Source organism: Labeo rohita, chromosome 17, assembly GCF_022985175.1.
Source record: "Labeo rohita strain BAU-BD-2019 chromosome 17, IGBB_LRoh.1.0, whole genome shotgun sequence".
NCBI classification, from domain to species: Eukaryota; Metazoa; Chordata; class Actinopteri; order Cypriniformes; family Cyprinidae; genus Labeo; species Labeo rohita.
In genome coordinates, this window is record NC_066885.1 from 8,764,129 (window position 1) to 8,776,256 (window position 12,128).

The window sequence follows — 12,128 nt, forward strand, 5'->3', positions numbered from 1 at the left end:
TGTTTCTAGACAGTGCTTTTTGGTCTTTTATATTTTATGAATGTTTTGATGGACTTTTTCTGCAGAAATTCATCAGTATTTATACCAGCCTTAGAGATATAGAAAGGTATATTGTGTTGATAATCCAATCTAACAAAAGCACAGGGTCTTTTATACATGAGATGTTCCTTGAAACAGATGTATTTTAGAGACAGTATAAGCAGGCATAAAAGAGTCATGTTAAATGTTACAGACAACACATTAAAGTAATACATTTAAACACTCCAATTTGTCATATCAGGCAGCAAAACCCTGTTTTGTACAGCTAAAAATAGCTGGACGCGGATGAGACCCGAAGCCAGACACTGTAAAAATGTACAAATGGCCATGCCCACTTTCATAGGAAAAATAAGGTGGTAGAGAGACGCATTATAATTTTTAAATACTCAAATTATTCATTTTCCAGATCAACTTAAGATTTGAGGCAAGCTATTATGAAATAACAATCGCCATACAGCTATGTCTTGGAAAGCGGTTTGCCTAAAATAAAGTTTGAATATGTTTTATCCATCTTTGACTTTGATTACTATTCACAAATCACTCTTTGACATTATAATTCATTTTTAAGTGCAGTATGGTTGTGTAATTACGGCTATGAAGCACTTTGCTAACCTTAAATCTTCTTGCAAGTCAAGAGTTATTTCAGGTTGTGAAACTGAAGACAAATCAGCAGTCAAACACCAATGCAATGACCCTCAGGGTTTATTTATTGATTACTTATCTTACATCCAAATGAATTCTTAAATAAAGAAAACAAAACATCCCGCCAACAAAAGAAACTACTACAAAGTAATACAATATTACAAAGAACTATTAGTGAAAAAGATTTAATGGCATCTGATCAACAGGAAAAATTATTAGCACAAAATAGTAGTGTCAAGGACTAAGAAAAAGCCTTGGTCAGAAGAGTTAACAATGGGTATATGTACATATATACAACCTTAAACACACAAAAACAGACATTACAAGAATATACATGCACGGCAGACAGTTTGGTTTGCTTATGATGCAGGTTTTTGGTAACCGCAAAAAAGGATATTACATCCTTATGTCATCCTCTAAAATATATTCGCAATCTAAGTTTGACCTCAGCATAGAATTCTTGTCAGTACATTTAATACATGGCATCTGTAGATTTAGAATAAACACTTTGATTTCAAAAACATTTACAAGAGGTTGTTTTCTGGATTTAAGGTTGTGCATTGTGCTTTAACAGATGTGGAATGGACAGTTTATTAACAAAAAAAAAAAATCGCTTGTGCTTAAGTTACAAGTGTAATGAAAGGAAATACTCATTACAAACAAACCAATCACATCGTCCAATGAAATAAAAGTATCACTGGTTATTATTTCCGTCCCACAATTTAACAAAAATCACTTTTGCTTCTAAAACACTGACTTTTAGTGTTTACCACACCATGTATTGCAAAACAAGGCCTGTTTCTTGATAGTGCACAATGTGCACCAACAATAACTCAATGACAAAAACCTATGCAGTATCTGAGCAGACAAATAAATGGGGTCTACGGTTGTCAGGGAAGCGAAACTGAAAACTGGTGTTTCAGCACCAGTTTGTAGCCCTTTCTGCTCATTGTTCCTGTGAAGTATGGTGCACAAGCACCATACAAACTCCTGTCGCCTTCAACACAAACACTGTCACAGCTGATTTACATGTTTAGAAAAGACTTTATAAATCTTTAAGAAGTATTTTGGCAGTCAGCACAAATGGGGCCTGGATATCCTCTCCAGTTCTAAACAGAAGTTGAGCTTTTGCACGTGAGTGTAACGTCTCAGCTCTACCAGCAGGGGGCAGCACTGACTCGTGCAGCTTCCTCAAAAGTTGAGTTTGGTGATGGGCCTCTCTCTGCTGCTCTCTGCGCTCTGCTTGACGGGACGTTTGCGATTGTGTTTCATCTTCGATAGGTCTTTGTCAAACACCTCCCCGGATCGGAGTGCGGACACCAGGTCGTCGAATTCTCCATCCTCCTCACAGTTCTCTTTGGCTTTGCGGGCTTTCCTTTCCTTCTCACGCTGTTCCTTGAGCTGTTCACAGACATATTATAAATTAATCAGGGCTGCAGGTTTTAGTTTTGTCTTAAAGGGATAGTTCAACCAAAAATTCTGCCAGTAATTACTCATCCTCATGCCATTCCAAACCTGTAAGACCTTCGTTCATCTTTGGAGCACAAATTAAGATATTTTTGATAAAATCCGAAAGCTTTTTGGCCGTATATCAACAGAAATGCATCTACCCTGTTCAAGGCCCAGAAAGGTAGTAAGGACATTGTTAAAACAGTGCATGTGACTTCAGTGGTTCAAACATAGTTTTATGAAGCTACAAGAATTCTTTTTGTTGTAGACTGAAAAGGAAGAGAAGAAGTTGTTGAATAAAGTTATTTTTGTTTTCTATATGCACAAAAAAGTATTCTAGTAGCTTCATACCATTACAATTAAACCTCTGATGTCACATGGACTGTTTTAACAATGTCCTTACTAGGGCTGCCCCCTAATAGTCAACAAGAAAAGGTTTGGTCGACCAAAATTTTATTAGTCACTTAGTCACAGCAAAAAAAACATCCACAGGAAGTGGCAAAGTCACGCAGTCCATGGACTGTGAAAAACTCCCTTCTCATTTTCCAACTTCAAAATCGTCCTACATCGCTGTAGAAATATCGACCCAGTGTTTACAAAGTGAACATGCAAAGGAGGTCAAACGCCCTTTACAAAAAAAAGGTAAAACAGCTAGATAAGACGAGCGTTTGAGATTAAAGAAAAAAATAAATAGAAAATAACCAATGGTTTCACTGATAGGACCCTTCTTTCTCGGCTGGGATTGTTTAGAGCCCTTTGAAGCTGCATTTAAACTGCTTTTTGGAAGTTCAAACTCTGGGGCACCATAGAACTCCACTGTATGGAGAGAAATCCTGATGTGTTCTCCTCAAAAAACAATTTCTTTACAATTTCTCTCTAGACACGAACATCTTGGATGACGGGATGAGTAAATTATCTGTAAATTTTTGTTCTGGAAGTGAACTACTCTTTTAACCTAGAAAAATGTGCGCTATTAAAGTGTCTGTGTGGAGTGTGAAAGCTGAATAGTATTACGCTTACTGCATAACAGATGGAGGTACCGGTGCAGTCACTTGCTCTTAAAATACTCTGCCATAATTGGTCATACATATAAGAGTAATACATTTTTCAAATCTGTAAAGACTGTTTATTTGTGTGCACTCAGAATATCAACGAAACGTTGCACTTTTGTAAAATAAAGCAAACAAAATGTACTTTCTGGCGTCTTGGTGAACTTGAGTGCGAAACTCAGAAACTCTGTGTATACTTCCCTTACAGACATGAAAAATATATTTATAAAGAGTGAAATGTCTACTTTTAAATGAACCAATTCAAATAGAAAACAAATATTCTTAGATTATGTAATCTGTATGAAACATGCATACTGCGGAGATGACGAGTCAGTGTTGCCGACTTCATCTCTTGAGCCGAAAACAAAGAAAGCGCTAGTTTATCAATAAGTTATTAAAAAATTAATGCAGTCTCCTTGCTATTTTTCCTTGACACGTTCATAATTATTATATCTGCCAGCACGCTGTAGCAAGCTTTTTTGTTTTTAGGCTATGTTGGCAATTAAAGGCTCATTAAACGTGTAGGCAATTAAACGTGCGACTAATAGACGACTAATGCTTAAAATGAACGACTACTAGTTGACCAGAAAAAACTTTAGTTGAGGGCAGCCCTAGTCCTTACTACCTTTCTGGGCCTTGGACATATCAGTTGTGTTGCTGTCTATGCAAGTTCAGAAAGCTCTCAGATTTCAACTAAATTATCATAATTTCTTACAGGTTTGGAATGACATGAGGGTGAATAATTAATGACAGTTAGTTTTCATTTTTGGGTGAACTATCCCTTTAATGTCTGTCATGGTGTTGGAGCCGTTTAATTTGCTCAATGCATACTACACAGTAAACACTGAAACAAGCATACTTAGTACAAGATATTTAGTGAGGATCTTGCAAGGAGATGCACGTGTACGTGTTTGAGATAGACACAGTGTGTGCTTGTTGACACATTACCTGCGCCTCCATGCGGGCCCTGCGCTCTTCTTCTTCCTTGCGTCGTCGCATGTTCTCATTGTCCTGTTTAGCTTCACTGAAGCCCTGTAAGAACTGATCAAAGATGCCGAAGAACTCATCAGGCTGCATGCGTGTGGCATCCTCACCAAAGTGCTTTACGGCCTTCTCAAACTGCGTAGAATGAAAGACAAGGACATTTAGGAGAGTGATTCTGGTACTTAAACGGAGTAATAAAAAAAAAAGAAGAAAAAATTGTCATCGTTAACTCCAGGCTGCTAGAATATCCTTACTTGTCATATACACTACCCATTTATTTTGGAGTCAGTAAGTTTTTGTTTTCATGCTCCATTTATTTGGTCAAAAATACAGTAAAAACAATATTATGAAATATTTAAAATAAAATTTTAATGTAATTTATTCCTGTGATGGCAAAGCTGAATTTTCATCACTCTTTGCTCCAGTCTTTAGGGTCACATGATCCTTCAGAAATCATTCTAATATTATGATTTGCAGCTCATTTCTTATTATTATCAATGTTGTTTTGCTTAATATTTTTTTTGGAAACTTAAATCATTTTTTTTTTTCAGGTTTCTTTGCTGAATACAGAGTTCCAAAGAACAGAATTTATTTGAAATCTAAATGATTTGTAACATTATAAATGTCACTTTTGATCAATTTAAAGCATCCTTGTTAAATAAAAGTAGAATAAAAATTTCTTTTTTAAAAACATACTGACCCCAAACGTTTGAACAGTAGTGTATGAATGTAATGAAATGTGAGACAGGTATCCAGATCCTCAATTTCTCACCAAGATCAAACTTTCATCTATATTTGCCAACCCTTTAGAAAACCAGCTAGATCCCAACATAATATTCGACCACTGCGGCGGCATCAAATCCATCCCATGTGCTGCTTCATGAGCAGGATCAGACCTGAAGAACCTGCCTTTGAAACTGATCTTCAGCCTAATACAGATTACAGTCCATGTTTCCAGTGGTTCCAATGTCCACAAAGACAGACAGAAGCCCAATAAACTCCAGCGAAAGCAGTGATTTAACTTCTACAAGTCTGAGTTACAAGTGCCAGCATGGAGCAGGGAAAAAAATCTGGCATTTCAGATGCTTAATGGTGACTTCAAAGCTGCAGCGGAGCAACTTTATGTGGGTTCTCATATTTTAGTGACCAGATAGAGTGACAGGCCTCACTATGTTTAAACCTCTCATAAACCTTTAACGTCTATTAGCTCCTCGGTCTCAGTGAAGTGTGGTGTGCTTTAGTTCTTACCGAATCCTTGGCGTCCTGAAGAGAGTCTTCCACTTCAGAGAAACTGAAACCAGCAACAGTGATGAACTGGCTCACAACAGACACAAACTTATCACCGTAAGTCTGAGGCTGATCCTTCTGATACTCCAGCTCCTGTTGAGAGAGAAACAGATTTAAACAGATAATATAATTTGCCAATATATATCAAATCCCAAAGTTCTTTCTAGTTTCAAGTGTTGTAAGCATAAATAATGTTTTAGCCAATGATACTGTTGTATAAATAGATACATTTGCTACACTGGATGACCTCATAAGCTGTAGAGCTTATTGTAATTGTAGACAAAATGAGAGAACGTCGCTTACCGTCTCCACGCTTTTTAGCCCAGTGCGCAGATTGTTAATGTCTTTCTCCAGTTCAGTCATGCTGGGAAAAAAGGAAGAAAAAGAAGTTGGGGAGAGAGATAATGAGAGATAATGTTTCACGGGACAATTTGCAGAGCCTTTAATCTCATTTCGAATGGCTCAGGAATGAATCACATCAAACAGTATCTTCACACAGTGACTATGGTTTTGCCAAATAGGACATGTTCCTGGATCAACAACTTTTGTTGGTGCTGGAACAACATTCTTGTCTAACATTTTGCTTAAGTTCTAACCCAATCCCGAAGTATAAATTACCCCTAAAATGAGAGTGAAATAATAGGCTGAAACTGTTTAAGCTCTTAGCACTAACCTTATTTCCTAACATTTGATTATTTTTTAAATGAATATTCATGGTCGTGTTGAAAAGTTGTTATTTTTTGACGATTTTTTTTAAAAGATGTATTTTATGCTCACCAAGGTGCATTTAAACAAAAATAAAGAGAGTAATATTATAAAATATAATTTTTTAGGCTTTTCCCACTCTTTTTAGGTGATCATTTTCCAGGACATTTTTAGGATAAATGTATTTTTATTATGCCGGGAATACAAGACAATGAGAACGCCCTAAAGTAATATATTCCTCTCTTGAGAAGTCTTTAAAAACATACAGCTTATGGCCATGACTTAACTATAAAATAAGCTCTTTAATATGAGCTCTAAATGATACATTACAACAAATTATTTCAGTCCCATAGCAAAATAAACAAAATATATTGTAAGTATTAAATTATTTTATTAACCTATTTGAAAATAAAAATAAATTAAATCAGGTCATTATTTATGCTAACAATAATATTAAAGAAAATACTTTAAAATGTGGCATGTGTCCTATTTTCAATTAAGTGTTGCTTTAAAAGGGTCAAGTGAAAAATGAGTGGATTCTGGCCAACTTAAACACCTCTGACTGACTGTTCATAGAAAGTGATAAATATTCACGGAAGTATATTCACGATATTGTCACGTTTTTAAAATGACTGTTTCGACGTGGTGCAGAAGTACTAATAGCCTACTTAGCTCTTGAATTACTGAAACACTTCTCTTAAAGTTGAACATTAGATAGGTTTGGAAACGCATCAGTGTTCAAACTGTCAAAAGTTAGTAGTGATGCACCAAACTTGATTTTTCATGGCTGATTCCATTTTTAAAAGCAAATTCAGATTTGTTCTTTTTTTTTTTAAAGCAAAAGATATAGATAGAATGAAAATATGATGAACAAGATGTTTTTTGCTCTATTAAAGGGCAAACTTTCTGTAGCCATTTAAAATTAGAGGTAACCACTGCATTTTAATCACAATCCAATAGGGCTAGACAATAATTCAATATCAATATATTTTGCGGTATAATTTTCTTCAATAACGGTGATATGATTTCCGAAATATTAATATACATTACCAGAATTTCCCTGGTTATCGCTGTAAACAAAGCAGCGCTGCGCCTAGAAATACTACTTTAATACGGATAATACAGTGGCAAGACGAAAAGAAAATACTATACTTGTACTAGTTCAACTAGTTAGCAAGTTTCGCAGCTAAACGCGGCGAAAGTAAACAGGCTCGTCACTCCACAGAAAGAAGAGAGGGGGCGGGGGAAGCAGAGCTTATTTGCATATAAAGTAACAACCCCTTAGAATGGGATGATTTTTGCAGAGCCAATTTTGACAAGGTAAAAGAGTGTTGTTTTACACAATCATTGAAAATTTTTAACCAAAGTATATTATAGACTTTTCATTAAGAGCCTAAAGAATTATATCAATATGTGGAAAAAGGGCATCCGATGACCCCTTTAAACCTCAAATGCTTGTCTTGTCTATGCATACTCTGTGCATTTCGGTTCAATACAGTTAGGGTATTTGAGGTTAAAAAGTATATATATATTTTTTTTAGAAAACAGTTTCGCTAGATAAGACACTTCTTCCTTTAGAGCTCTCTGAAGCTGCATTGAAACTGCTTTTTGGAGATCCAAACTCCTGGGCACTGTTGAAGTGCACTATATGGAGAGAAATCCTGAAATGTTTTTCTCAAAAAACAATTTCTTTATGACTGAAGAAAGAAAGACATGAGCATCTTGGACATCTTGACAATGGGGTGAGTAAATCTGTACATTTTTGTTCTGGAAGTGAACTTCTCTTTTAAGTCAATGCAATAGTGAGACTTGATCGTTTTAGGTGCTTACTTGACTTTGGCTGCTTCTGGAACGCTCTGCAGATCATCATGAATCAGGCTGACTTTAGGGTACTTCTGCTCAAGAATGGTAATCAGGTAGTGCAGCAGAGTCACGTTCCTATTGAGAAACACACAGCTTGTGTAACTGCATGGCCTGTTAAGAGTTTAATATACATTACTCACACAAAAACCCGAAGAGCTGTCTTACTTGTCGATGCTGGACTTGGTGTCAGCGATCTTGTTCAGAGAGGACACTTTGAAGCCATAGGCATTGCCTCTCTGGCCTTTGTTCATGTAGTTTCCGAAGGCCAGCACCACCTCCAGAAGCTGGCGAAGATTCTTGCTCTGAAGAATCTCCTTGGATGCTTTACTAAGAGCTGAGGGAGAAAAATAATATTTTTTAATATTACACCTACACCTTTAATATTACACCTACAGCTTGGAACACCTACAAGGTGTTTATATGCTTATCTTCACACAAGTCTAGTGGAGAACTTAGATGTATAAGGACTTACCTTCTACTTTCGGCTTGATTTCTGCTATTCTTTCTGTAAACTTCTTTTTGAAGTAAAGAGACTGCAGTCTTTGCTGGTAGTGATTGATTCTGTGGAGAATTGAAATAAAACACCATCAATTATATGATAATATCTCATTTACATTTCCAGACAAAAGTTTGGATACAGCTGAATTGAAGTTCCTTATGATCTTAAAACCTAAAGTTTTCTGCTTAAATTAAATTTGATTTGGTGGCAATTTCCACTGCTAATGTAATCTTACAATATTATGTAATATTTCCATTCGAAATGAAAGCAAATACTTATTGAAAAAAAGTAAAATAAATAAATAAAAAAAAAAAAATGCAAATATTAGTATTGTATTTTTGAGGTGTACTATAAAATAATAATAATTATTAAATAATAATATATAATACAGATTTTTATTTTAAAATATAATTGATTATTTGATTATTTTATTATATAGAAGCATAAATATAGGCGACATGTTGCTGGTTTCAGAACAAAATATAAAACTTTTGCCGTTAACTCGCCAAAATAAAAGCTTGCCGATTTTAGGTTTGAAAATGCTGAAAATTCGTATAAAACTAATAAAAAAAAAAAAAAAAATGCAAATATGAGTACTGTATTTTTGAAGTGTACTATAAAATAGTAGTATGTTTATTTAATACTATATTTTATTTTAAAATATAATTGTATTATTACACTATATTCATAATTGTATTATTTTATTCAAGCATAAATATAGGCGACATGTTGCTGGTTTCAGAACAAAATGCAAAATATTTGCCGGCAACCCGCCAAAATAAAAGCTTGCTGATTTTAGCTGCTGAAAATGCTGAAAATTCATAATTTTTTTTTTTTTTTTTTTTTTTTAAGTAAAAAAGAAAAAAAAGCAAATGCAAATATTAGTATTGTGTTTTTTAAGAGAACTATGAAATAACATCATTTTTATTTAACACTTATTTTTTTTATTTTAATATATAATGGTATAATCACACTTTATTCATCATTATTTTATTATTTTATTAAGGCATAAATAGAGGTGACATGTTGCTGGTTTCAGAACAAAAAGCAAAACATTTGCTGGCAACCCGTCCAAGTCCAAGCTTGCTAATTTTTTGTTTTAAAAATGCTGAAAATTGAAAATTCATATTATAAAAATGCTGAAAATTCATATAAAAAAAAAGAGCAAATGCAAATATTAGTATATTATTTTTGAGTGTACTATAAAACACTAGTATTTTTATTTAATACTATTTTTTTTATTTTAAAATATAATAGTATCACACTTTATTCATTATTTTTTTTTTTTTTTTTTAAAAACTAGTGCAATAATACTGTTATTACTATTATTAATTATTTCACATTTTTATAGTTATATTTATTGGGTCACAGAGACTGAAAAACTTTGTTACTTCTTAGTTTTGAAGACTGTACTTTTACTGTAAAATGTGGAAAATAGTCAAAATAAGGAATAAATGTGTCTAAATGATTTACTGGTAGTTTAAATCAAATAATATTACATATAAAATATAAAGCATACTAAAGTAGAACAAATACTGAAAGAAAACTCAGTTTGCTAACAAGGGGTGTACCCATAATGCATTGCTACAAAACATCTGAAACATTAACAGCCAAATATTCTTCTGTGGTTTTTCATTGTTCTGTTGAAGCATGCCTGTTCGTGAGACACGGGTCCTGTTTGCCATATTAAAATAATAATAAAAAAATAGTCCAATAGCACCTGCAACTTGTTTATTTTTTATTAATCAATGGAGCCGGCCGTTCTTCATGGCTTTTATATTTACGTCTTTGTTGGCTGACATTCCAGAGATTAATGACAATGCACAATGGAGAGGTCAAAAAATAAAAAATAAAAAATGACGACATGTTTCCAGAACCGTTTCAGCCAATTTCAGGCTTTAAGCCAAACTGAAGTCTAAGATTATTATAGCATGAGACTAGACAGACCAAGATAAGAAAGCCATCCTCAGAAACAGTTTATTTTCCACATACTGGCCTCTACATCACCTTCAGCTTTTGTGTGGAAACACCATTTAGAAATATTGTGTTTTGATATCTCTGTCCAGTCTGATGAATATTATCTCTATATTTATTAAGTCTAAATACTAAGTGTCTTTTCATGACCTAAATTAATCGCTACCTGCTCATCTCATAAAGGAAGCGATCTGCCTTCGCCATCCGCTCCAACTCATGTTTGTGTTCCTCCAGAAGGTCCACGTCACTTTTTTCTGGCACGAACTTCAACAGCTGCAGGGGAAGAAAGCAAGCATAATGACTAAACTGGGCCAACCAATCAAAAATCATTTTGAAAGAAATTCTTAAAGGTACAGTAGCAAAACCAGTTTATTCATAAAATAAAATGTAAAATGTGACTCTTTTAGGTGATTTTAATGCAATGTGGTCTCATTAAGGGAACACGTATCCTCATCACACTACAATAACTGTTTGATTAAACTGTTTTACTGTTAAGATTAAAACAACAGCAATCAGAGTTATAAAACCTGATTGCCATTATATTGCTTTTCAAGTCCATTTGGAAAATGTTACAGCCATTTACGTGCTGCTCTTATTTGGTGATTTGCTTTAGAGTTTAAACAGGGTGAGGTATACAAAGCTGCATTTTATTACCAATATAGCTACACGGCTAAATCAGGTTTTAATTAAACTACAAAAAAACACATTAATGTGCTTCACTCGCAGGCTACGCGCAACAGACTTTATTCAGGTACGTGAAAAGCTGGTACAGTTTCAAAAGGTTTTGAACAACTACAGCAATTTTCACCATCTGTCAGAATGACAAAAATGCAAGGACGATATTGTGTCTTGCCAAAATTGCTTCTGCAAAGCAATAATTGCATGCTGGCTTGGATTGTCAGGCTTATGTAATTAAACTTGCTGGTTGTGCAGACGCTGTATCAGCTAATCACAGTTCTGAAATGTTTGACGTCAATCTACTGCAGTAAAACAGGTTTGTTTTGGACATAAGCCACCTGGAGTTATGAGTTAAAGAGTGAGCTATGTGATGCATTATGTGGTGACGCAACTCACCTGCTCCAGCATATCCTTGGGTAGGTCTTCCTGCTCATCCATGGTTAGTATGGCCCTCTTGATCTCCTCGTTGGAGAGTTTTAGCCTGCAATAAGAAATTTGGGCAATTCAGTGCATGTGGCTTTCCTTATTTTTGAGTGAACCATATAGTCATATAGCCATATCTTTTTTCTTTTGAATGTAAATAAAATAAATAAGATAAATAAAACAAAATAAGCAAATAAAATCCAAATAAATTAAACCAAATAAGTAACAAAAATAATAAATACATAAATAAATGGATAAATAAATAAATGAAATATAAATCAACTAAAAAATTAAACAAATAAAAGAATAAATAAATAACTAAAAAAATAAAATAATAAATGTAAGAACATAAACAAACAAACAAATTAATTAATAAATAAATCGAAATGACAACATAATAAATTAAATAAACAAATAAATGGCCAAACACAAAAAAAACAAAATAACTAACTAAATAAATAAATAAATAGGAAATAAATTAATAAACCAAATAAATAAAAATAAATAATAAATAAGAGTAATATAAAAGAGTACAT

General features: G+C 33.9%; 1 protein-coding gene across 3 annotated transcripts in view; it reads right to left on the reverse strand.

Moving 5' to 3' along the window:
* Positions 1-728: 728 nt before the first annotated feature.
* daam1a (dishevelled associated activator of morphogenesis 1a) overlaps positions 729-12,128 on the reverse strand; it is a 67,858-nt gene continuing 56,458 nt past the window's right edge. For all 3 annotated transcript variants that reach the window (XM_051134129.1, XM_051134130.1, XM_051134128.1), the window contains 9 exons: positions 11,566-11,650; positions 10,658-10,764; positions 8,491-8,579; positions 8,184-8,352; positions 7,986-8,093; positions 5,754-5,814; positions 5,412-5,543; positions 4,128-4,298; positions 729-2,082 (listed from right to left, as the gene is read on the reverse strand). In XM_051134129.1, coding sequence (XP_050990086.1) covers positions 1,873-2,082; positions 4,128-4,298; positions 5,412-5,543; positions 5,754-5,814; positions 7,986-8,093; positions 8,184-8,352; positions 8,491-8,579; positions 10,658-10,764; positions 11,566-11,650 — 1,132 coding nt within the window. In that variant the 3' untranslated portion in view covers positions 729-1,872. The remainder of the gene's footprint in view (positions 2,083-4,127; positions 4,299-5,411; positions 5,544-5,753; positions 5,815-7,985; positions 8,094-8,183; positions 8,353-8,490; positions 8,580-10,657; positions 10,765-11,565; positions 11,651-12,128) is intronic.